We start from the raw sequence: 27,675 nt of genomic DNA, 5'->3' as shown, positions 1-27,675 counted from the left end.
TCTAGGGCTTAGGTGATTGATAGAGCTACTATCCTCATTTGTAGCTTCTCTTGAGACAGTTTATTTAAAGCGTCCTTTCTGGTGTCCAAAAGCCTTTTCCAAAATGTTGGAGGGAATCCTTTGGTTCTGGGTTCTCCTGTCTCGCGATGTCATCCAAACCCAGTCTTGACGACTTGATCCTTGTCATCTTCCAACCATGGGATGCTGAGGAATGGGTAGCCTTCTTCACTCCATTAAAAGCGTTGGTCATCTAGTCATCTCTTTGTGGTGAGCTTGGATTCTTCTGATTGGAGGTCCATGGGTTGTGCGGGGTTACACTGCCACTAATCTGCTGATTGGAAAATAAACATGTTTAGAGTCACTTTCCAACAATACAATTTTAGTATTTCCAGGCCCATCAGAGATTCTCTTCTGCCTGTTCTGACCAGTGAACCTTAGTAAAACCCAACACTAGACACAGTTGAACTCCACTCTGCATATCCATACTCACTTTCCCAGCATTATGCCAACCATTGCTAACTAATTTATGAGTGTGAGTGTTACATCAGGCCCTCTAGGAATATTGCCTTCTAGTACAAGGACTAGCTTTTGCTAAAAATCAAAGGGGTTAGTTTATTACTAATTTGTTAGTTTCCCCACAAATTTGGGGAGGCTCCTGTAAATGTCAACCCAAACTAACAAAAGATTGTCATTTTTACATGTAAGCCTATGGTATGGCCCTAGTGGCCAGAAAAGAAAGTTTAGCTGCACACAGTCCGTATCTTATGTGCCTCCATTTTTTTTTCACTGAAAGACAAAACAAGTGAAACATTATTTACATGCAAAAGGATGGTGGCAATTTTTTTTACTTGTTAGTCTCCCTTCCCCCGTTTGCTAACCATGCAGATACCCAAGTATCGACCTTTAATGGAATAGCTTGGGTGACTTTTGCCTGATCAACAGGAGCCATGGAAGTTTCTGCCTGTAAGAGTATGGCCACTTGTGCACATAATTCCCTAAGCTTACCTTGAACCTGTTGCAGGAACACGTATTTTGTAATGTCATCTTTCATAGGATCAAACAGATGAGGTTTATATTGGAAGCTGAGAGATTTCTCTGGAAACTGTTGTTTGGAGGAAGAATATATATTTCCCTTCCCAGTCTGTCTGGATTTACCTGGTTCCCTCTGCATCATGTTTCCAGTAGAATAACAACTTGTGGAGATATGGCCACTATGACCACATGTAGTACATTTAGCTGAACAGTATTTAGTTTTGTTACCATGTGCCTTACAATATCTAGCAATATGGCCTGAAACACAACATGCAAAACAAGACTTTACCCTTTTAGCCGTATTTACTATCTGGGTCTCATTTTTCATAGATGATCTATAGCGTTTGACTGCCAGAGACACACGTCTAACTACTTTTAAACTGCTCCAATTTGCATTGTACTTCCCCTTGTTGCTAGTAGATTTCTGTTCCTTACACAATTGAAAACCAACACTGGGAACTTCTACAATCTCACTCTCTAGCTCCCCCTTATTTGCACTTGAAACACAGACCTTTTCATAGGGTAAATTTGCTGTGGAATGTGGCTGTGAATTATGGCAAGAAGCCAGACCAGACACCATTTTGGGGAACTCTCTCTTTTAGCAATCTGATTCCTCAACTCCTGGATCTCAGCATAAGACTGAGCCAGTTTGTTGAGCCAGTATCTATACATTGGTTTTCCCATTCCAGTAACTCTGATTCCAGCAGGCGTATCTGCCTATCTCTATCAAGAATAGCAACTCTTTCTCAAGTGCCTCATTTCTCTGCACCTCACATTTTAGGGCATGTAAAAGCATCTTGCCAACTTCAGCCGCAGCTCGGCTCTCATTTTTGGGATAAACCCCTAAATCAAGCTTTAGAGCCATGCCTCCTATCTCCATCCCCATCTCTGGGTAAACAGGTGCACCATAGCGTACAAGCTCTTCTGCTATAACACTCCATTTTCCCATAGTGGTAGCCCAATGTGGTACAGCCCCAAATCCTCCCTCAATGCACTCAACTTCTTCCTAAGGAAACTCATTCTGAACAACAGAATCTCAAGTACAGTATCAGATGGCAGGACAATACACAGTCGGTCTACACTGGGGTATCTCGTACAAACACTTGTGTGTATGCCCTTTCACACTAGAGAATATAGTGGAGAGTTATAGCACATACAACTAAAGGTACAATCACAATCTAACAACACACGTACCACAGTAGACTTTCAATATGCTTTACAATCTGTGTCTAATAACTATCATGTGTGCAATACAACCAACCATTACCCAGAAAAGCAATGTTCTTAACCCCTTAAGGACGCAGGACGTACTCAAACGGCCCCTTTTCCGAGTCCTTAAGGACTCAGGACGTTTGAGTACGTCCTGTCAAATCCCGGCCCCCCACCGCTAGCCGGAGGGGAGCCGGTGCCCGATGCCTGCTGAAATCGTTCAGCAGGCATTGGGGCATATCGCCCAGGGGGGTCATTATGCCCCCCCATGTTGGCGATGGCCGCAGATCGCTGGACAATTCAGTCCAGCGATCTGCGGCAGATTCCGGGTCAATCGGGTCTCCAGTGACCCGGAATTACAGGCTGTTTGGGGCCGTCTCCGATGGCCCCGAACAGCCAGAGCCTGCAGGGGTGAGGTGGCACTGGTGCCACCTCACGATCGCCCTGATTCGCCGGCCGGTTTCCTGGCCGACCAATCAGGGCGCCTGCTGCGGGTGTCACTCCCGCAACCCGCTCCGCCCCTCTTCCGGAGGACGTGAGCGGGTGCAGGACGTGCACCCTGGGAGCTGGGGACCCCGATCCCTGGCGTTAATGTTGGGATCGGGGCCCCAGGAGCAGCGGCGGTGGCGGCGACGACGAGGGACTGATGTGATGCGGCTGGATCGTTGGAGGTGAGTGACAGCCTCCTGCTGTTGCTTAGCAACAGCTACCAGCATGCAAAAAGGGCATGCTGGGAGCTGTAGTTATGCAACAGCAGGAGGCAGACCACCACAACTCCCAGCATGCCCTTATGGACATGCTGGAACTTATAGTTTTGCAACAGCTGGAGGCACATTTTTTCTATGGAAAAGTGTACCTTCAGCTGTTGTATAACTACAACTCCCAGCTTGCACAAACAGCTGAAGTGCATGCTGGGAGTTGTAGTAGTGCATCTGCTGGTTGCATAACTACAACTCCCAGCATGCCCGTTGGCTGTCGGTGACTGCTGGTAGTTGTAGTTTTGCAACAGCTGGATGTTTCTCTCCCCCCCCCCCAATGTGAATGTACAGGGTACACTCACATGGGCGGAGGATTACAGTAAGTATCTGGCTGCAAGTTTGAGCTGTGGCAAATTTTCTGCCGCAGCTCAAACTGCCAGCGAGAAACTACTGTGAACCCCCCGCCCATGCAACTGTACCCTAAAAACACTACACTACACTAACACACATTAAAATAAAAAGTAAAAAACACTACATATACACATACCCCTACACAGCCCCCCTCCCCAATAAAAATGAAAAACGTCTGGTATGCCACTGTTTCCAAAACGGAGCCTCCAGCTGTTGCAAAACAACTACTCCTAGTATTGCCAGATAGCCACTGACTGTCCAGGCATGCTGGGAGTTTTACAACAGCTGGAGGCCCCCTGTTTGGGAATCACTGGCGTAGAATACCCCTATGTCCACCCCTATGCAATCCCTAATTTAGGCCTCAAATGCTCATGACGCTCTCACTTTGGAGCCCTGTCATATTTCAAGGCAACAGTTTAGGGTCACATATGGGGTATCGCCGTACTCGGGAGAAATTGTGTTACAAATTTTGGGGGGTATTTTCTGCTTTTACCCTTTTTAAAAATGTAAAATTTTTGGGAAAAGAGGCATTTTAGGTAAAAAAAAAAAAATTTTTTTTTACATATGCAAAAGTTGTGAAACACCTGTGGGGTATTAAGGTTCACTTAACCACTTGTTACGTTCCCCGAGGGATCTAGTTTCCAAAATAGTATGCCATGTGTTTTTTTTTGCTGTCCTGGCACCATAGGGGCTTCCTAAATGCGGCATGCCCCCAGAGCAAAATTTCCTTCAAAAAAGCCAAATGTGACTCCTTCTCTTCTGAGACCTGTAGTGCGCCGGTAGAGCACTTTTCACCCCCATATGGGGTGTTTTCTGAATCGGGAGAAATTGGGCTTCAAATTTTGGGGGGGGTATTTTCTGCTTTTACCCTTTTTAAAAATGTAAAATTTTTGGGAAAAGAGGCATTTTAGGTAAAAAAAAAAAAAAAATTTTTTACATATGCAAAAGTCGTGAATCACCTGTGGGGTATTAAGGTTTACTTTACCCCTTGTTGTGTTCCCCGAGGGGTCTAGTTTCCAAAATGGTATGCCATGTGTTTTTTTTTTGCTGTTCTGGCACCATAGGGGCTTCCTAAATGTGACATGCCCCCCAAAAACCATTTGTCGCTCCTTCCCTTTTGAGCCCTCTACTGCGCCCGCCGAACAATTAACAGACATATGAGGTATGTGCTTACTCGAGAAAAATTGGGTTTCAAATACAAGCAAAAAATTTCTCCTTTTTACCCCTTGCAAAAATTAAAAAATTGGGTCTACAAAAACATGCGAGTGTAAAAAATGAAGATTGTGAATTTTCTCCTTCACTTTGCTGCTATTCCTGTGAAACACCTAAAGGGTTAAAATGCTGACTGAATGTCATTTTGAATACTTTGGGGGGGCAGTTTTTATAATGGGGTCATTTGTGGGGTATTTCTAATATGAAGACCCTTCAAATCCACTTCAAACCTGAACCGGTCCCTGAAAAAAAGCGAGTTTCTAAATTTTGTGAAAAATTTGAAAATTGCTGCTGAACTTTGAAGCCCTCTGGTGTCTTCCAAAAGTAAAAACTCATCAATTTTATGATGCAAACATAAAGTAGACCTATTGTATATGTGAATTAAAAAAATATATATATATTTGGAATATCCATTTTCCTTACAAGCAGAGAGCTTCAAAGTTAGAAAAATGCAAAATTTTCAAATTTTTCATCAAATTTTGGGATTTTTCACCAAGAAAGGATGCAAGTTACCACAAAATTTTACCGCTATTTTAAAGTACAATATGTCACGAAAAAAACAATCTCGGAATCAGATTGATAACTAAAAGCATTCCAGAGTTATTAATGTTTAAATTGACAGTGGTCAGATGTTCAAAAAATGGCTGAGTCCTTAAGGTGAAAAAGGGCTCAGTCCTTAAGGGGTTAATTACCAGTGACAATCCCTAAATAACTATCATGTATGCAATTCAAGTTACCCTTAAAACAAGGAACCCCAAATCAACAGTCTTAAATCCTGTATGAACAGTATAGTGATAATAGTGATACTCTTTGACACACCCAGAAATATGTTGTGTTACTACAGGACCCTGCATTATGTTTAATGTTCCCCCTTATCACACCTTAAGATGTGTTATTAGTTAGAGAACATTGCCAATATCCAACATACAAATCACCGTTTTAGTTAATAAGCCCCTTGAAGACTACTAAGTTAATGATCAGAAAAATATTCCTTAATATAAAAGTTTTATAAATTAATTATAATTGTTAGGAAAATTAGTTAATTTGGTCAATTGGTTACTAATATTCATAACTCCTGCGAAATCCCATCCTCGTCGCCATTTGTTGTGGTTTGTGTCTTTGAGGTCGAATTGGATTTGGCTCCAGCGGTTATACGACCAGCTAAAATCTGCAGACCATGCATCTGGGACACAAAATGTCCGACCAAAATGGCTGCCACCATGTGGTGTATTGAATGCGATATATTCACAGACCAGGTGCGTAGACTTAATTAGCAGTATTACCGGAGACCAAATGCATTCATAAACACCCCACAGACCAACCTATTTTAGGAATTTTGGAAGAGTTATATCCTAATATCCAATGCACAAATCAACACTACACATCCAAATACTGGCAGAAATAAAGATGTTTTAATACACAACTAACTAAAATACACTCTAACTAAAAGAGAGAAAAGAGTTTATAAATAGAAACATATTAATGTCCATAACAGATATCTTTCATCGTCCATGAATGAATTGTATTTGACTAGTCTCTTTCCTCCTCCCCCCCCTAAACTATGTGGCATTGATAAGTTTATTCTACCATACAGTACTGTCTATTTAGATAAAAACATGGGGATACTTTTTAAAGCTTTCTTTATTTTGTACTTTTCTCATATTTAAACACACACACACACATATATATATATATATATATATATATATATATATATATATATATATATATATTTATATACACACACATACACATACACACACACACACACACACACACACACACAGTCATGGCTGTAAATGTTGGCACCCCTGAATTTTTTCTCGAAAATTAAATATTTCTCACAGAAAAGGATTGCAGTAACACATCTTTTGCTATACACATGTTTTTCCCTTTGTGTGTATTGGAACTAAACAAAAAAAGGGAAGTAAAAAAGCTAATTGGACATAATGTCACAGCAAACTCCAAAAATGGGCTGGGCCAAATTATTGGCACCCTTTCAAAATTGTGGAAAAATAAGATTGATTTAAGCATGTGATGTTCCTCTAAAGTCACCTGGGGTAAGTAACAGGTGTGGGCAATATAAAAATCACACCTGAAAGCAGATTAAAATGTGTTCACTTAGGCTTTGCATTGTGTGTCTGTTTGTGCAACACTATGATTGCTCTGATGTCCGTCATTTAACTGGTTAAATACCCTTATCTATACCGATCACAGCATTTAAACAAATGCCGCTATTCCCTTGCGTCTAGTGATCCCATAGCTGTGGGTTGCTAGGGAAGCCAGAAGCCTTGCCTAGTCCACATCATCTTCCCTGGATCTGTGATTGCTTAAAGGGGTACTCCGGTGGAAAACTTTTATTTTTAAATCAACTGGTGCCAGAAAGTTAAACAGATTTGTAAATTACTTATATTAAAAAAATAGAAGAATTTTTAATAGACTTAATTTACAAATCTGTTTAACTTTCTGGCACCAGTTGATTAAAAAAAAAAAAAAAAGTTTTCCACCGGAGTACCCCTTTAACCCCTTAAGGACCAGGCCATTTTACACCTCAGGACCAGAGCGTTTTTTGCACATCTGACCACTGTCACTTTAAACATTAATAACTCTGGAATGCTTTTAGTTATCATTCTGATTCCGAGATTGTTTTTTCGTGACATATTCTACTTTAACATAGTGATAAAATTCTATGGTAACTTGCATCCTTTCTTGGTGAAAAATCCCCAAATTTGATGAAAAAAATTGAAAATTTTGTATTTTTCTAACTTTGAAGCTCTCTGCTTGTAAGGTAAATGGATATTCCAAATAAAAAAAAAATTTATTCACATTTCCAATATGTCTACTTTATGTTTGCATCATAAAATTGACGTGTTTTTACTTTTGGAAGACACCAGAGGGCTTCAAAGTTCAGCAGCAATTTTCCAATTTTTCCCAAAATTTTAAAACTCACTATTTTTCAGGGACCAGTTCAGATTTGAAGTGGATTTGAAGGGTCTTCATATTAGAAATACCCCACAAATTACCCCATTATGAAAACTGCACCCCCCAAAGTATTCAAAATGACATTCAGTCAGCGTTTTAACGCTTTAGGTGTTTCACAGAAATAACAGCAAAGTGAAGGAGAAAATTCACAATCTTCATTTTTTACACTTGCATGTTCTTGTAGACCCAATTTTTGAATTTTTACAAGGGGTAAAAGGAAAAAATGTATACTTATCTTTGTAGCCCAATTTCTCCCGAGTAAGCACATACCTCATATGTCTATGTAAAGTGTTCAGCGGGCGCAGTAGAGGGCTCAGAAGCAAAGGAGCGACAAGGGGATTTTGGAGAGTATGTTTTTCTGAAATTGTTTTTGGGGGGCATGTCGCATTTAGGAAGCCCCTATGGGGCCAGAACAGAAAAAAAAAACCACATGGCATACCATTTTGGAAACTAGACCCCTTGAGGAACGTAACAAGGAATAAAGTGAGCCTTAATACCCCACAGGGGTTTCACGACTTTTGCATATGTAAAAAATAAAAATAAAAAAATTCACTAAAATGTGTTTCCCCCCAAATTTCAAATTTTTGCAAGGGTTAATAGCAGAAAATACCCCCCAAAATTTGTAACCCCATCTCTTCTGAGTATGGAGGTACCCCATAAGTTGACCTGAAGTGCACTATGGGCGAACTACAATGCTCAGAAGAGGAGTCATATTTGGCTTTTTGAGAGCAAATTTTGCTCGGGGGGCATGTCGCATTTAGGGAGCCCCTATGGTGCCAGAACAGCAAAAAAAAACAAACACATGGCATAACATTTTGGAAACTAGACCCCTTGAGGAACGTAACAAGGAATAAAGTGAGCCTTAATGCCCCACTGGGGTTTCACAACTTTTGCATATGTAAAAAAATATATTTTTTTTTCACTAAAATGTGTTTCCCCCCAAATTTCACATTTTTGCAAGGGTTAATAGCAGAAAATACCCCCCAAAATTTGTAACCCCATCTCTTCTGAGTATGGAGGTACCCCATAAGTTGACCTGAAGTGCACTATGGGCAAACTACAATGCTCAGAAGAGGAGTCATATTTGGCTTTTTGAGAGCAAATTTTGCTCGGGGGGCATGTCGCATTTAGGGAGCCCCTATGGTGCCAGAACAGCAAAAAAAAAAAAAAACACATGGCATAACATTTTGGAAACTAGACCCCTTGAGGAACGTAACAAGGAATAAAGTGAGCCTTAATGCCCCACAGGGGTTTCATGACTTTTGCATATGTAATAAAAAATGAAAAAAATTTCACTAAAATGTGTTTCCCCCCAAATTTCACATTTTTGTAAGGGTTAATAGCAGAAAATACACCCCAAAATGTATAACCCCATCTCTTCTGAGTATGGAAGTACCCCATAAGTGGACGTCAAATGCACTACATGAGCGCTACAATGCTCAGAAGAGAAGGAGTCACATTTGCAAATATTGCTGAAATGGGGGGGGACATGTCGCATTTAGGAAGCCCCTATGGTGCCAGGACAGCAAAAAATAAACACATGGCATACTGTTTTGGAAACTGCACCCCTCAAGGAACATAACAAGGGGTACAGAGAGCCTTAACACCCCACAGGTGTTTGATAAATATTCATGAAGTGGGATGTGAAAATGAAAAATTTGATTTTTTTTACACTAAAATGCTGGGAAATTTTTCATTTTTACAAGTGGTAAAAAGGAGAAAATGTCATTGTAAATGTGTAAATACATTTCTTTGGAGTAAGTACATACCTCAAGTCTGGGAGTAAACAGCGTGCACACCGGTCTCAGAAGTGCCGGAGATCAGTCAGGGTCCTTGAGCTTTGGCTTTCTCCTATGGAGCAAGAACAGTGGGACCCCCCCTCAAGGGGCATTACATGGGGTAAATAACTGGGGTACACTAAGTAACTAAAATGGGGTACAGTGGGACATAAAATTATAAAACAGATTATGTTCTCAGAATGATGACCCAGAGCACAGCCAAAACAAAAAAATATGCCTGCCCCAAACCCTATACTCTGAATCATCATTCTGGAATGTGATATGTGTGGCCCTCCCTAACTTGTTGCCTCAAATGCGCACCCCGCTCAGGTGGAGAGAGCGCTGCGCATTTGAGGCAACATAAAAAGTCCCCGATGATAGTGACTCAGTGACCCATGACCCATTTTTTATAAAAAATACCCCCAGAGGTCCTATCAGTTTTTGTTTTTTTTTGGATTAAACATTTTTTTGGGCAATTTAGTGGTTTTATGGGGTTAAAACTTGGAATGTACTCTGGACTTGGTACATTTGGGTCAAATTGTGGAAAATTAAAATGAAGAGGGAAAATTTAGAACTCCATGGAAGTGTGATACTCCCTGAAGCAATCCTTAATGCAGAGGCCCGGATTATCTGGGCAAGTGTCACATTGAGTGGTGGTGTCCTTCAGTATCCCCCTCTTGTAACACACTCTGCATCTTTTCTGGGCTCGTCCCTTCTTTCCAGTGTGGGGGACCTCACCTGGAAAGTGTTGGCCTGGGACGATCCTGGCACCTATTACTTCAGTTCCTTGGGAAGTCCGGCCTGCTCTTTCCCGGTCGCCAAAGATCAGGACCTTTAGGACTTCTTCTTGGAACTGAAGGAATGTCCCTGTGTTGCCAGCGTACTGGGACAGTACAAAAGAGTTGTACATGGCAACCTGTACCATGTAGACCGCAACTTTCTTGTACCATACCCGTGTTTTCCGCATGGCGTTATATGGCTTGAGGACTTGATCAGAAAGATCAACTCCCCCCATATACCGATTGTAGTCCAGAATACCATCGGGCTTGAGGACCAGTGTTGTGGTACCTCGCACAGGGACAGGTTAGCTGCCGTTGCCATGAATAGTGGTCAGCATAAGGACATCCCTCTTATCCTTATACTTGACCAGCAACAGGTTTTCATGGGCAAGGGCACGGGACTCACCCTTGGGAATAGGTGTCTTAACAAAATTTAGAGAGAGGCCTCTCTGGTTTTTCCGCACGGTCCCACAAGCGGACGTGGATCTGGCGGCAAGGGATGTGAAGAGAGGGATGCTGGTATAAAAGTTGTCCACGTACACGTGGTAACCCTAATCCAGCAATGGGTGCACAAACTCCCAAACGATTTTCCCGGTAACACCCAGAGTGGGGGAACAATCTGGGGGCTCAATACGGGAATCTCGTCCCTCATACACTCTAAACTTGAGAGTGTACCCGGAGGTACTCTCACAAAGTTTATAGAGCTTCACGCCATACCGCGCCCGCTTCGAGGGAATATACTGGCGGAAGATGAGTCTCCCCTTAAAACTGATAAGAGACTCCTCAACCGAGAGCTCCCTGAGGGGTACATAGGCCTCCAAAAATTTGGCCCCTAAGTGATCGATGACCGGCCTCACTTTGTAAAGCCGGTCATAGGCGGGATCACCTCGGGGTGGACATGCCGCATTATCTGCATAATGCAGGCATTTCCAAATGGCCTCGAACCGCCTCCGTGCCATGACCATACTGTAAAGCGGGGTCTGGTAGAGGACGTCCCCGCTCCAGTACTGTCTGACACTTGGCTTTTTGACCAGGCCCATATGCAGCAAGAGGCCCCAAAATGTCCTCATTTCTGCTGCATCAATGGCGCACCATTCATTGGACCTGGCCAAAAAAGAATCAGGGTGGTGGGCGATGAACTGCCTGGCGTACAGATTCGTCTGCTCCACCATGTGATCGACAAAACTGTCACTGAAAAAATAACTGAAATAGTCAATTTCAGTGAATCCAGAATTGTCAATCCGGATTCTGGAGTCGCCAACAAACTCCGGAACCCGTGGCTGATAACCCTCTGGGGGTCTCCAGACAGGTTCACCGGAAGCGGGCTCCGGTAAACTTGTCTGGGGGGTCGGACTCCTAGTACGAGCGGCATCACCACTCGCACTAGTGCCGGCCACTGGGCCACTATCATGGGGGGTGCGTGGCCTCGCCTGGCGGCGTCTCCGCCGCCGTGCAGGGGGCTCATCATCAGTACTAGCTGATGAGGAGGACGATGAAGAACACAGAAATGTTGGATCTTCATCGTCCTCACTGACAGAGTCGGAGTCGGAGGCAAGAAAAGCCATCGCCTTTTTTGGTGGGGGGTGGGGGGGGGGCGGTGGCAGGGGGGGGGAGGGTAGTGTGTGTGTGTGTGTGGGGGGGGGTTATGTACTGTGTGTGTGCTTGGTGTATACTATATATAACGGTGTGTGATTAGAAATCACACACCGTTAAATGGGGGGGAAAAATGTTGTAGCCCCCCAAAAATGGGGGGGCGCTAATGCAGCGCCCTGAACCCCTAATAGGGCCCGGGTCACACTGAAAAAATGCAGAAGACCCTTGGGGACCTATTAGGGGGTCAGGGGGGGGAATTTTTTAAAAACTTTTTTTAACTTTATTTTTTACTATTTACCCCACCTTCCCTGCACTGTATGCTTTCCCTGATGTATGGGGGGCTTCTTTTCTTCTCTGGGGGCTCCGATCTTGGCAGAGGGGGGGTCCCGGTCTTCCTCCAGCAGCTCTGACCGCTGACTGAACTCAGCCAGCGGCGGGAGCTGCGGGAAGATACTGTTAACCCCTCCCCTGCCGGCTGCTATTGGCTGGACGATCGTCCAGCCAATAGCAGCGATCCTGGGGGGCTGGCGAAATCGCCTCCTCCCCATAGATACAGTGGGTGATAGGGGGGGTATCATACACCCCCGATCACCTTGTATCTCCGGGTCAGCGGGTCGCACGTGACCCGCATCGCCGGAATAGCCGCAAATCGCATGTGTGAATTCAGATGCGATTTGCGGTGATCGCCGACATGGGCATTTGCGCCCCCTGTTCATTTGCACGGGATGCCTGCTGAATGATTTCAGCAGGCATCCCGGTCCGATCCCCGCCCGGCGGGGACCAGAACTGCCCATGACGTAAATGTACGTCCTTGGTCCTTAAGACCCACGGTGTCGGGACGTACCGTTACGTCATGGGTCCTGTAGGGGTTAAGCAATCACAGATCCAGGGAAGATGCTGTGGACTAGGTAAGGCTTATCAGCATATTTGTTTACAGTTTTCCACCGGAGTACCCCTTTAAGGCGGTCTTTGGCAGCCCCTAGCGATCAAACACAGATTTCTTGTATCAATGTAATGCAATAGCTCCAAAAAGCCTTTATTGTTTTTCCATTTATGGCCTATATGAGGGATTGTTTTCCACTCTTCATTTAACTATTAAATTAATAATTGTGAGATTAAATTGAAAAAAAAATTAATGAAAATAAAATTGCAGTCTTTCAAATTTGGGGGTGGGGTGGTCATTGATGTCAAGATTATTGGCCAGCTATGTTACCCGCAAGAATTTGGGGCCTCATAAACAATTATTACAATTGTAATTAGATTGACAACCTAGATGTTTAGATACCAGTTTCAATATTGAGTTGGGGCTGGGGTAGACACAAAATAAATAACTACAAGAACATAATAAAAAAAAATCAATGCTCTCTTTTTTTTCCTCAACATGAGTGATTCCAGTAATACTCTCCTTTTGCTCAAGCTAAAAGAAAAAAAATAGCATAAATTGTAACTCAAAACAGTCCTTAAAGAAGATTTTCAGAGGAAATGCCGTTTCCCACCCAGCATGTCAGCTGGTCGAAACACGTCCCCTACATTGATATCTATAGGAGAGGCAAGGAAACAGCGTTTGTGTAACTCCGCCTCTCCCTTAGAGATGAATGGAGGGGGTGTGTTTTGACCAGCTGACGTGTTGGGTACAAAACGTGCATGATTATTGATTATAATTTTTCTTACGCTTAAGTATTCACAGGGGACATTAAGAAGCAATCAGCATATTGCTAATACTGGCTAATGCTATGCTTTCATAGCATTTCTTAGTGTATTCGACAATCTACTGTTAAGAAGAAAAGGAGATCTCAGACTGCCAGGTAAACAAAGTGGGAGTGCCGATCAGGTAGGGGTACTGACTGTTAAAGGGGTTCCCCGCCCCTAGACATCTTATCCCCTATCAAAGGATAGTGGATAAGATGTCTGATCGCAGGGGTCCCGCTGCTGGGGACCCCCAGGATCTCTCCTGCAGCCCCCTGAGTCATCAGCTCTCTGGAGCTAAGTTTTCTCCGTGGCTGATGACAGGAGCCGGCAGTTTGTGATGTCATGGATCCGCCCCCTTTTGACATCATGTCCACCCCCTTAATGCAAGTCTATGGGAGGGGTGCTGTTCTGATAGCGTCACTAAACTCTGCCCATGCCTCAAGTCGGCCTAGGAACAGAAAATACGGCAGAAGATTGCTGAAGAACCAAAGCATGGAGCGGGGCCAGGTAAGTATTGTTGTGATCAGTGTCACCTGCACTACCTGTCTGTACCGACGGGTTAGTGCAGGTGACACTGATGACATATTTTTTGTAATAGCATACATCTATGGGAGTGCTGATGGACATCATTGAGTGAATGCACGGCTGCTGCAGCTCCTGTGCTAGCCCCATTGACTGATTTTTTTTTTTTCTTCATAGAGCAAAGGCAGTGCAGTGCATCATCCTCGTGCAAAGAATGTTCAAATGTGTTACACAAAAAGTGCACGAGGATACAATCTATCACAAGCACTTCTGCTAAACTTTCCCATTCCCTAAAAGGCACCTGCAAGGGTCTAGGATCTATGTCCTCCTTACGCCTAGGCTTAGGGGGGATCAAAATTACTCCTTGCATCCGCCTGGATGACTACCAATTATCAGTTGAGGAGAACACCTACTGATCGGCATCCCTGTAAACACTGGCTTGAGGTTACAGGGTGTTAAAGAACCTGATGAACACACACAAACCTCCGATTGACTACCTGCAGAGACATCCCAAAATTGCACCGCACCCTAAAGAATCCTTGTGACAAACAAAGTATTATCATATATATATATATATATATATATATATATATATATATATATATATATAGACATATAACATATAGACATATAAGCTATAAGCTCTACAGAATACACATACAGGTCACTATATTTATTCCTAGGGATCTTTGCACGGATTGCATTACTTTGATTACTCTCTTTATCTGTATAAGTATTACACTGTACATTTTTAAGGATAAAGTAGTTACATGCTTTACATGCTATAATCCATACTGTATCATTGTCAATAGTTTGTTATATGCATTAGTTGAATATTTTTCTTTTTTCATGAGCAGTGCTCTGCCTACAGTGATGAAAAGCTAATTTTAATATGTAAATTTGTTCTTAGTTAAATCATATTTTATGTAGATTTTCACATTCATGTTGCAAGACAGCAGTATTGACCTAATTTTTTTTGTTGCTAGGACAGTTGCCATGGCTCACTTGAACATGGAAAGACACCTGTTGCATGTCAATAGACCTTGATAGCTGTCACAAGGCTAAATCATAGCTCTTAGAAACAATTCGGAGATGCTTAATATTTCTTTGGAAGAAGAGATGGCACACAATAAAAGAACAATTGTTAGCCAGTGCTGTTGTGCCTTTAATCTTAACTTATTTATTTAGTTTTACAAATATGAAGTGCAAATTTTGTAGCTTTTTCCTTTTGTTAATTTTATAGTATGCATGTTTGCGTAAATACTAAATATACATTTTTTTAAACTCTCTTTTTGAAATTGACATTGTCTTTAATGTTTTTCTTTTTCAAAACTGCACCCACATGTATATTATTTTTCTGTATCCTGTGGGTTGGGAGGTGGGCCTTCATGGATTGGATTTAAAGTCATGGCCGTAAATGTTGGCACCCCTGACATTTTCCAAGAAAATGAAGTATTTCTCACAGAAAAGGATTGCAGTAACACATGTTTTGCTATACACATGTTTATTCTTTGTACTTATTGTAACTAAACCAAAAAAGGGAGAAAAAAAAAGCAAATGGGACATAATGTTACACCAAACTCCAAAAAGGGTCTGGACAAAATTATTGGCACCCTTTAAAAATTGTAGAAAAATAGGATTGTTTCAAGCATGTGATGCTCCTTTAAACTCACCTGGGGTAAGTAACAGGTGTGGGCAATATAAAAATCACACCTGAAAGCAGATAAAAAGGAAAGAAGTTCACTTAGTCTTTGCATTCTTTGTCTGTGGGTGCCACACTAAGCATGGACAACAGAAAGAGAAGAGAGCTGTCTGAGGACTTGAGAACCAAAATTGTGGAAAAATATCACCAATCTCAAGGTTACAAGTCCATCTCCAGAGATCTAGATCTGCTTTTTTCCAGAGTGCGCAAAATTTATGAAAGGTGTCAATGCAGTCCTGATGGTGGATAAGCAGCCCCAAACAAATTCCAAAGATATTCAAGCTGTCCTGCAGGCTCAAGGAGCATCAGTGTCAGTGCAAACTATCCATCAACATTTAAATTAAATGAAATGCTATGGCAGGAGACCCAGGAGGACCCCACTGCTGACACAGAGACATAAAAAAGCAAGACTACATTTTGCCAAAATGAACTTGAGTAACCCAAAACCCTTCTGGGAAAACATCTTGTGGACAGATGAGACCAAGATAGAGCTTTTTGGTAAAGCACATCATTCTACAAATAAAAGAAAACAGTACCTACAGTGAAATATGGTGGAGGTTTAATGATGTTTTGGGGGTTGTTTTGCTGCCTCTGGCACTGGGTGCCTTGAATGTGTGCAAGGCATCGTGAAATCTGAGGATTACCAACAGATTTTGGGTCACACTGTACAGCCCAGTGTCAGAAAGCTGGGTTTGTGTCCGAGATCTTGGGCTTTCCAGCAGGACAATGACCCCAAACATATGTCAAAAAGCACCCAGAAATGGATGGCAACAAAGCGCTGGAGAGTTCTGAAGTGGCCAGCAATGAGTTTAGATCTAAATCCTATTGAACACCTGTGGAGAGATCTTAAAATTGCTGTTGGGAAAAGGCACCCTTCCAATAAGAGAGACCTGGAGCAGTTTGCAAAGGAAAAATGGTCCAACATTCCGGCTGAGAGGTGTAAGAAGCTTATTGATGGTTGTGCAACCTAATATTAATTTAAGGGTGCCTATAATTTTGTCCAGCCCAATTTTGGAGTTTGGTGTGACATTATGTCCAATTAGCTTTTTTGTCCTCCCTTTTTTGGTTTAGTTTCAATAGACACAAAGGGAATAAACCTAAAATTTCAGGGCTGCCAACATTTACTGCCATGACTGTATTTTTCCAGCACATCCCACAGATGCTTGACCCAATTAAAATATGGGACATTTGGAGGTTGCATGACCATCCTTGTCATGTTCCTCCCACTATTTCTGAAAAGTACTTTTTGAATAATGCTGCCCATAATTCTCCTAAAAGAGGCCACAGCCATTAGTGCGTAAGATTACCATAATCTGGTATATGTGGTCTGCAACAATGTTATCATGGTGGTGCATGCCAAAGGAACATTCAGATGAATGCAATGTTTTAACTGGCTTGCCTTATTTTGATGGTGCATCCCAGTGTTATATTACCAAGTACGTGATGCTCTTTAAATTGGTCATTCACAGGATGTAAAATAAAATGTAATTCATGGGACCGAGCCTCCTTCTTCCGCACTGGTCCGTTGTCCAGTTTTAATGCACATGTGCCTATTGTTGGCGACTTTTGGTGGATAGGCATGGGCATTTTGACCAGTGCACAATTACACAGCCTCAGATGCAGAAGCTATGATGCACTGTGTGTCTGATTTTACTCTTGCAGTTAAGACAGGATTCTGGCATAATTGGCACCGTAAATGTTGACTGTTTTTATACTTCCTAGACACTTGCCTGAGAATGAAGCCATGTCTTGGTGAATGTGTGCATTGTTTAGTTAGAGAGACTGTCCTTGAAGGAGTTATCCAGGGATTAAAACTTATATCCTATACACAGGAGTGTCTTTTCGCAGGGGTCGGACAGCTGGGACCCACAATGATATCCTGTATGGGGCACCATTCTCTTGCTGAAGTTACCACACTTCTGATTGCTCCTGCCCCACCTTCAAAGACGTGCAGAGGTGAAGACCTTATAAGCCAATCACCATCTGGGACAGGACCCCATCTCAGCCAGTGGTTGGCTAAGCTAGCAGCCAGAATTCTCAGGAGAATGGGAAGTTGAGCCGACCTCTCCCTTTCTTTTGTAATATATCCCATCCCTTGACAAATGTCAATTGAAATGAAATTCACATGTCAGTGATTTTATTGTAGTGAACCATTTTTCCCTATTATTTTGGATATAGATTTTCCTTACAGTATTATCGTGCTCTTTTAATACTAAACAAGAATCCATTGGTATTATAAGGCATCATACATACAGATGAAGCACGTGTTGCTTCACTTGCTTGTGTTGTTATATCCATTGAAGATTGCCATGATTTTTCTTTTCACAAAATCAGAATATTTCTTTCTTCTTGCTTGTATGGCAGGAACATATTCCAAAGTGTACAATTCAACACAGCTTCCCGGCTTAAAGCACGCTCATGGATTCTCACTGCTTCCACTAGTAGCAATTCCGTCCACACAATAATTCAGTGGTGCTCACAGTGCAATAAAGGCATAGTGCATTGCAAACAACATCTCTGGCAACAGAATATTCCAAAGTGTTGTACAATTTACCATCTGAAACACTATTTTTTTCCCCCCACTATGGTTAGAAATTGAAGGAAGCTCATGCAAACATGAGAACTATATATAATTCAATATATGATTCATTTGATCAATGTTATCTTTTTAAATCATTTAGCATTTGATCTTTTTTTTTTTTACATTGAAGACAAGAATAATTTTTTTCTCTTTGAATTCTGAAGTTAATAACTAAAATGGGCACTGTCAGATACAAAAACTTTTGATATGTTGTAAAGCATGCAAAGCCAATAGGTTTTGCAATTGCTTTTATTAGAACATTTTCCTTATTTAATACTGAAAAAGCCAGTCAAACAACTCCCCCCCCCTGCCTGCTTGGACACATACTAGTCCTGCTGTGTCCATGCGTCATGGACACACTTCCTTGATTGACAACTGTGAGCGCAGGGCTCACAACTGGAGAAAAAATCCTCCCACTGTCAGGTTGTGTCCCGCTACTGTCAGTGAGGACATGCTGGGAGTTGTAGTTTTGCTAATGCTAGGGGAGATGTAAGCAAACAGCATACTGAGGGAGGGGGCGGAGACCTGCACAGTGAGACCACGCCCCCTCCTTTTGAGAGGAATTCAGATCTAAATTAAAAGTGTAATAAAGAATAAATAAAGGTGCTAGACACATAAAAATTAGATGTACATGATCAGGATTAGGTACTGAGTGATACATAAAAAAAAAATGTTTGTTGTTGGATATGACGGGTACGCTTTAAATGATATCTTTGTGTGCGTGCAGTGTAGGTATAATTTTTTTTTTTTTTAGGGCATGACTCCAGTCAAAGTATAGACATGAAATTGTCCTTCAAATATCACTGAAACAATTAGAACAAACAGCGGTTATAAAACAGTAAAACACAATCTAAAGGGTCGCAATGCGGCAATAGAGATGATCGACTGTACAGTATGATTCTAAGCTTGAGTCTAGCGTCCCTAGTCCTATCATATATATCTGGATGAAATAGGTACGGGGACTAATAGGTACTGGATGGTTAGAAAGGTAACGATGGGTTACTAATGGACACCAGCGTGGGTCTTCGAGTGTCCAACCACCTAGGGCCCAACTTACGGGCTATTTATTTTTATGGATGCGTTGATTGTGACATTCATTGGGTAAAATGCAGAGATCAGAGGTGTAGGTATAATCATGCTGTTTAGGTATAATCACACCCAAATTTGATGCTGCAGATTGTGTTTTAGCTTTTCAAATTTATTTACACAGCATCACATCCGCAGCACCTGTGATTCATGTAAATATACCCTTAGAGCAGAGCTTGAGTGGGGTATAAAAGCCGTTGTCCCGCTCCTGATCGCATCACTACACCTAGCAGTGATCTGCATGATTATCATCCTGAGGTAGCAACTGCCCCCCTGCTTATGACTAGCAAACTTGCCCTGCATTGTCAATATGTTTACTGTAATATTTATTTTGTACGTAGTGTGTGTGTATATGTACATATGTATGTATATATATATATATATATATATATATATATATATATATATATATATAGATTAGTTAGGAGTAGCCGTATTAGTCCAGTGATGCAAAATCATCATTGATTTTGCTATATATATATATATATATGTGTGTAAAGAATTTTGGAGGGCACTGCTCTTTTTGTTTGCATATTCTGACCTGTGCATGGGAGTGTTAATTGCAGTGTTAGCAGCCGTAGCTGCTAAATAACGTTTCACTGCCGGGGTGCTAAGTGAAGTGCTAGTGCACATATGTATTCTAGAATGAGAATATTAACTTGCACTCACCGGTCCTGTGACTTGCTGTATTTCGGAAAATTCCGTTGCGCTGGGAGACGCCGGGATGAAGGTGCTCTGAGGCTAACAGCCATTTTCGCACACAGCCGTGTCACAGGACAGCGTGTCACAGGACTGGTGAGTGCAAGTGAATATTCTCCTTCTATAATATATATATATATATATATATATATATATATATATATATATATATATATTAGAAAACAAGTACAAATCCCCTTTTATAATTGAGATTTATCTTTTCTTTACCTGCACGTCGGCTGCCCCATCTGATGTTTATTATTGTATTCCATTAATCCCCCATTACTCTTTTGCAGTAAAGCAGAAAATAACATGCTTTTTAACTTGAACATTCTCCAGCCTGCATAACAATACTTGTTTTGTAACATGGATGTTTATTTGAATTCATAGCCAGTACAGTGAAATCCAATTATCTATGCCTACTGTTTTGCCTGTGATCCATTTTCATCAGCTTCACACAGAGGTTTCCATACTAGAAACCACAATGGTATTGTTGAAGCTGTTATTAGGTTCCAAGTAATGCAATTTGTTTATCGGTCCGCATGGGTTATCTCACTGTGTGTGTTCCTAAGCAATTTTAGTTGTATATAAATGTGCAAACACCTAAGAGAGCCCATGTGATGTGACAGAATTGTGTGACTTGGAGCCGTCTTTTACAGCGAGAAGCAGCTTGTTTCATCATACCATATACATCTTGATTTATTCTCTTATGTCCCGTCTAACACTTCGCTCAGGACCAGTTCTGTTATTTTCAGTAAGCTCAAGCTCATTATAGATTTCTGTTTGGATTTTTTTTCCAGCAAGTTATTTATAGCCCCTGCATTTCATTCTCACCTTATTAAAAGGAATGTCCTATCCTTCCGGTTATTAATGGGTTGCTGTGATCTTTCACCATAAATTCCAGCTGTTAACCCAGAAACATAATCTATGTTGTAGTAAACAGCTTCAAAGCTTAACTCTTGGCATCCACCTTATGGTTATATCACATGAGCTATAAGGCATGAAAATGCAGCATCCAGAGTTATTCTTTCTTTTTTTAAACTAATAAATGTAGGTTGAAAAATAGAACAACTCACAGAAGAGTTGGCCTGGCACTACTGACTAGAATTCAGTTCACATATGTAGGAAGGCTGCACTAGTGGGACCATGCACGCCATGCCACAACTTGGGTGGTGCTCTGTTGAATAGCACACAATGTATATACCAACTAACCAATAGAAAGGAAACAACGACACTTGTCATTAGTGGAACTTCCTCCAAAGTCTTCTTTGCATAATACAAATTGCAGCGGGGAGCTCCTCACGGCAACAGCATTGCTTGTATACCCCTTCTGTTGCTTGAGCGTCTCCCCGCTGCAGTTTGTATTATGCACAGAAGATATTAAAGATTCATGAAGTTCCACTGTTCGTGAGTGCCATTGTTTCTTTTCTATTGGATGGATAAAAAAAGAATAGAAATCAATTTTTGCTAGTACAGCCATGTCGACAAGCTAACTCCATAGCTTAAAGCGGGGGATGCCTTGCTTTATAGACAGCATAAAGGCAAGTGGCTTAAGCATAACTACTATGTTGTATTTGTCTTTTGTTTTAGTTTTTTTTGCCCAAAACTTACATCAAAATCAACAGGTAAGAGTTATAACTCTAAACCTTTTGGGATCCATTCAAATAATGCAGGTGTACTGCAACTTAGGATCTATGAATTGTGCCCCACAAGCGGCCTTACAGTGTCAGAAAATGGCATCAACAGTGTTTATAGACATATACAACACAGTCATCTTGCATTTTACATTACCTAAATCCACTTAAAAGATTCCCAGCATTTTAAGACTGTTTTAATAAATCATTCTGTCATTTTTACCTTTCTTTCAAGCAGAAGAACAATGGGAATAGTACTGTAATTGCTAATTAACTTTAAAAGTTTATTATGAGATATTGTCAGGGATTAGGAATCCTCGAGCCATTTTTTTTCAATTAATAAAGACAGTGTGTTTAGGGCAAAATTGTGTATTAAGCTGGAAGCCATTATACTGTTGTGAATATTGAGCGTATTTATGGTTTTTCAGGGGATACATTTTATGACACATGCATGTCTGCTATCATCATTAGGCTCTGTACAGATTGCATATGGGCTTTCCACTGGAGGGTATATTCCAGGATTGTTTCCTGTCTGAGAGCTGCAACATAAGCCAAAAGAGCTGCAACAGAGCCAAGTCTAGGCATAGATTGGTATATGTTGCCCATAGGCTTGTCTTTTTGTAAGGGATGCCTCTGGATAAAAAAGCATTATCAACTACTCTTTTCTGTACCGAAAAAAAGACTGTTATACAAATGTATACCATCTCGACAATAGCCAAAAGATCTCCCTGAACCTATGCCGATCAGCTTCATATTAGGGATTTGTTTGTAGCCTTGTATGCCTGAAGTGAATTTTCTTTTTGCGTTCTTTCCCAGCACTATAGAGACTGTATAACAACGAAGATTTTGACCTACAGCATAGCTGGTAGTAAGGAAATGACATTGCTAGCCTTTGTCCTGCATATTTGCCGTCAGTTTTGTGTCTTTGTAAATGTTATTGTAGATGTAATAAGGACTAGTTGTGTGATCAAAATAGAATGTTGTTTTAGAAAAACTTCTTCTTTTACTTCTTTTTTAAATAGGCTTTAGAAACAAGCACAGTGACAGCTTTTATGAGAACCCGCTGTACAATTGGTGTACAGTTACATTCTAAGATTGGTTTACAGCAGAATGCTCTATCTTAATAAAATGGCCCCAAGTGTTTTTTTTTTTTTTGGCCAGGACGCCCAATATACACAATTATAAGTCAGTGGGGTCATGCAAGGATTCAGAGCATTGTGGCTTTTGTAACTAGGCCCTGTCATTTTAACAAACTTTACAAAGATCAATAGTGCAAGTTAATATAAGAAAACTTGTAAAATATCTTATTAGACAAAGATGCTTCTTTCTCCTGTCATCAAGCTTCTTCCCTCTCCTCCACCTGTGAGATCTGAAAATCAGCTTAGCCTTGTCCTGTGTATGCAAACAATAGGAGTCTAGTGAGCTGGTAGAAGGGAACTACACCCACCAGCTTTGAGAGAACTACTAATTCTAAATGAAGCCTGCAAAGCAGAAATCTGCTGAAAATACCATATTAAAGTTATATAATGGCTCCAAATAGCGCTGCCCCTCATACACACACAGGGCAGTTTATCCTGAAAAAGTCACATAAAATAACAGGTCCGTTTAAAAAAAAAACAGAAGCTACAATGCAGATGTGAACAGAGCCAAGTGTGTGTCCATTAAGTCAGTATTTCCCTATCCGGGTGCCTCCAGCTGTTGCAAAACTATAGCACTCAACATGCCCAGACAGCCAAAGGCTGCCTGGCATGCTTGGAGTTGTAGTTTTGCAACAGCTGGAGGTACTCTGGCTGGGAGACACTGCCTTAATAATCACCACATTCTGACTATATCAGACATGAATAGCGGCAGGGGTGCATTTTCCAAAACAGTGGGATGGCGGTCATTAATGATTCTGTGTGTGTTCTGTTTGTTAAATTTCCTAGCCTTACATTTGTCTCTGTACTTGGAGTGCTGTGGGAAGGACAACAAAGCGGCGTGGGGATTGGAGTTCTAATAAGTGGATTAATTTTCTGTAAACATTGTAATAGGAATATTTACGGCTTGCGAGGAGCTGATCCAGCATTCATCTTTAGTCCATTTAAGTTTTGTAAAGCCGTTTGGAGATATGATAATCAATACCGTCTGCTTTAATCCATCCTTATATTTAACTAGCATGTTCTGCGCCGCGCCATAAATTGGGTAGTCCTGGCAGTTCATGGCGTTCTGAAAAACATGACTCTAAGCTAACAGCAGAGACTGAAGATTGCTGTTGGCTTTCAAGGTGACAACTGTAGAGCTATAATACCTGTGGGAATTATTTCCGTCTGGTTGCCAGCAGCGCCAGTTTTCTTCTATTTTGCTTTCTTCCATTGCATTTCCTTTATAGCACAATTCATTACAGTGAGAGGAGCGATTGTGTTGAAAAGCTTTGACAGTAAGGTCTTAAGAAAACACATGAAAAATACATAGAGATGGCTGCGGTGCAAAAGGGCGATTTTTTAACTTCAGTTCTGCTTAAAGGTTCTCCGGCACGTTTCTGGGTGTTATGTTGCTGGAAATTCTGGCTGCAGATAATGTATTTAGCCTGATTTAATTTTACACAGTATTGGTTCCATGAATTCTGAAAAGGCCTGATGTGCTGCGCTCGGTATCATCCAGGCCTGCGAACACAGTGATATATACGTTTTGCTATGTTAGTACTTTAAAAAAAAAAATCTATAATTTAACGGGTGTTGATAACAACAAGCTATTTAGTTGTATTGATCTAGTTGTCATTTGCATGATAATATTGATATGACAATATATGTTGTACTGCACATGCATCTAAGACGCTCTAATGAATCTATTGCAGTGTTTCCCAACCAGGGTGCCTCCAGCTGTTGCAAAACTACAACTCCCTTCGGCTGTCCGGCCATGCTGGGAGTTGTAGTTTTGCAACAGCTGGAGGCACCCTAGTTGGGAAACACTGATCTATTGTCTAGGCACTCTCTCTCTCTCTGACTCGCATTCGCTGCTGTTTATTTCCAGGCATACGGATACAGAACTCAAAATCCTTGTCCTTGTAATGACCTCTTTACCACTGAAATATAATGAAAACTTGGAAGTAAGAGATTTTAATTTTCTCCTTGTTTGTCTGATGTAGGTGGCGTGTATGCAGCTTATCAATGCACTTGTAACATCGCCTGATGATCTGGACTTCAGGCTTCACATCAGAAATGAATTTATGCGCTGCGGATTGAAGGAGATATTGCCAGTAAGTGCCCTGTAGTCACTGTTTTTACATTAATATTTAAATTTCCAGGCACCTGAGTGGAAAACGTTTTTCATAAACTTCTCTTTTTGGAATAATGTAATCTCGTATGCAGAGGCGAGATGTGCTTCCAATAACCCCAGCGTTATTACGGAATATATGGCATTCTAGCCACAGAGGTTTTTATATAGCGTGTGCATGTATTTCGGGTGCCACCTACTTAAAACATTGATTTAAGGTGCTAGTGCCATGCGTTAATAGGTTTCCCGAAGGCATTAATATTCCCGGGACAGATTGAAATTATTTTTAATGAACCTAATAACTTAAAAAACAATGGCTGTAACATTTAAGAGGTTCACCTCCGGTATAGACTACAAGAAATCATAGAGGTAAGATGTTTCTTTAATAAATCGCACAACACTACTAGAGTTTGTGAGGAAGAAGATAATAAATTGGAGGGGGATGTTATTGGGGACTGTGTCGCAGATGAACCTTTTCTCAAGGCTTTTCTCTATAGGTATAAGTCTTAGTCTCTCTATCGCTGTTTCTCATAGCAATTAAAGAATATCCGCAATGATGCCCTGGACATCCAGCTGCGAGTGTTTGATGAACACAAGGAAGAGGACATGATAGAGTTTTCTCATCGCCTTGAGGATGTCCGACTAGAAATGGAATATCCTTTCCTATAATACAAGTGGTACAGTTTTCGATGATTTCAGACAAAATCACAAACTTGTCATGCTGTGTAGTAGGGCTGCACGATATATCGCAAGTGAATCATGGATTTTGCAAATTGTGATACAGCCTACGATTGCTCAGCACTATATCATACACACAGTCGGTGCCGCCGAAAATGTAAAATTTTAAGTCAGTGTTTCCCAACCAGGGTTCCTCCAGCTGTTGCAAAATTACAACTCCCAGCATGCCCGGACAGCCAACGGCTGTCCGGGCATGCTGGGAATTGTACTTTTCTCTCACCAAACAATGAGGCCATAAATGGTAACAATAATAATAATCTTTATTAAAGACATGTTAAAAAACATACACCAAGATACTGAACAGGTATTGGTTAGACAGGGTACACCTACTGTAGAAAGAGAGGTGAGTAGATCACTTAAAATAATTGGACTAAGCGGACAAATTTTTCCTTTAGCCAGCGTTCCTCTTGGGGAGCATTCATTGGTACTCAATATCCCCATTTGGCCGCATTGTTTTTGTGCAGTGTCTCTCACTTACAGGTGATTTCACGTACCGTATTTATCGGGGTATACCACGCACCTGCCTATAACACGCACCCTCATTTTACCAAGGATATTTGGGTAAAAAAAAGTTTTTTACCCAAATATCCATGGTAAAATGAGGGTGCGTGTGCGCGTATATACCCCCATACACCCCCAGGAAAGGCAGGGGGAGAGAGGCCGTCGCTGCCGGCTTCTCTCCCCCGGCCTTTCCTGGGGTCTAGAGCCCTGCTGTCGGCCCCTCTCTCCCCCTGGCTATCGGCGCCGCTGCCCGTTCTGTCCCCCTGACTATCGGTTCCGGCGCCCCATTGCCGGCGACGATAGCCAGGGGGAGAGAAGCGGCGCCGACAGCCAGGGGGAGAGAAGGGGCAGCGGCACCCATTGCCGGCGCCCCTGCCCCGATGCCTCCCCCCATCCCCGGTTGCATAATTACCTGTTGCTGGGGTCGGGTCCGCGCTGCTTCAGGCCTCCAGTGTGCGTCCCCTGCATCATTGCTATGCACGGCGCAGCGCACTGACGCGTTTTTGCATTTTCGCATTTTTTGCAATGTTATGGGGCTATAACACTGCACACACTGATCTTTTACATTGTTCATTGGTTTCTCATAGGAAACCATTGATCGATGATTCTGCCGCTTGACTGCTCATGCCTGGATCTCAGGCACTGAGCAGTCATTCGGCGATCGGACAGCATGGAGGCAGGTAGGGACCCTCTGGCTGTCTTGTAAGTTGTTCGGAATGCCGCGATTTCAATGCAGCGATCCCGAACAGCTCCCTTAGCTAACCGGCAATGTTTTAGTTTCACTTTAGACGCGTCTTTAGGGTTAATAGTGCGCGGCACAGCGATGGCTATTGGCCATGGGTCCCGGCTGTTGTTAGAGGTTGGGCCCGACCCGCTATGACGCGGGTCCACGCCGTGGCCCGCGTTATAGAACGGGAGCAGACTCATGTAGGGGTTAAAGTGATATGCTCACCTCTCTTCAGTATGTGTACCCTGTCTAACCAATGCTTGTTCAGTATCTTGATGTTTTTTAACATGTGTTTAATCAAGATTATTGTTACCGTATTGTCAGTGGCCTATGGTTATCTACTATATAGTGCCCAATTTTTATTTATTTTTTTGAGAATTGTACTTTTGCAACAGCTAGAGGTGTCCTGGTTGGAAAAGACTGTCCTAAGTAATATTAGGGGCACGTGAAAACATAAAAAAAATCTGATGCTCACCTTTTCTTTGCTCTCAACAATCAGCTAGTTCCAGGACCTTTCCCACTCAGGCCAGTGATTGTCTGAGAAGGAAGTTCCTGTAAATACCAGAAGACACCAAACTGCATTGAGGAGACCTGGATCTGCGTCAGACCTACGGAGCATAGGATAGGTAGGCATCAATTTTTTTTTTTTTTTTTGTTCAATGTTTCCTCCATGATCTGGCACAACATTAATAGGGGATATATGACTTGAGGGGGGAAATGTGACATATGGGAGTGTGGAAATGAAATGAGGGGGGATGTGAAATGGTAGATTAACATGAAATGTAGGGATAGACTCACAATGAGGGGGGGTGTAATTAGGGGATAGAAATGAAATTGGGATTTCACCATG

The 27,675-nt window shown here is 41.8% G+C and overlaps 1 protein-coding gene and 1 long non-coding RNA gene across 3 annotated transcripts in view; one reads left to right on the top strand and one right to left on the bottom strand.

Annotated features, from left to right (window-relative positions):
* The window catches only part of DIAPH3 (diaphanous related formin 3), an 882,879-nt gene that overhangs the window by 331,232 nt on the left and 523,972 nt on the right, over positions 1 to 27,675 (top strand). The window contains exons 10-11 of the mRNA XM_056555485.1: positions 24,732 to 24,842; positions 25,394 to 25,512. Of these exons, the coding sequence (XP_056411460.1) occupies positions 24,732 to 24,842; positions 25,394 to 25,512 (230 nt within the window). The remainder of the gene's footprint in view (positions 1 to 24,731; positions 24,843 to 25,393; positions 25,513 to 27,675) is intronic.
* Positions 25,386 to 27,675, bottom strand: part of LOC130355406 (uncharacterized) — a 160,632-nt gene continuing 158,342 nt past the window's right edge. For both annotated transcript variants that reach the window (XR_008888510.1, XR_008888511.1), the window contains 2 exons: positions 27,301 to 27,433; positions 25,386 to 25,522 (listed from right to left, as the gene is read on the bottom strand). This is a non-coding gene — a long non-coding RNA (uncharacterized LOC130355406). The remainder of the gene's footprint in view (positions 25,523 to 27,300; positions 27,434 to 27,675) is intronic.

The sequence above is a fragment of the Hyla sarda genome, chromosome 2 (genome assembly GCF_029499605.1).
Source record: "Hyla sarda isolate aHylSar1 chromosome 2, aHylSar1.hap1, whole genome shotgun sequence".
Lineage (NCBI taxonomy): Eukaryota > Metazoa > Chordata > Amphibia > Anura > Hylidae > Hyla > Hyla sarda.
This window is presented reverse-complemented; position numbering and strand designations above follow the sequence as displayed.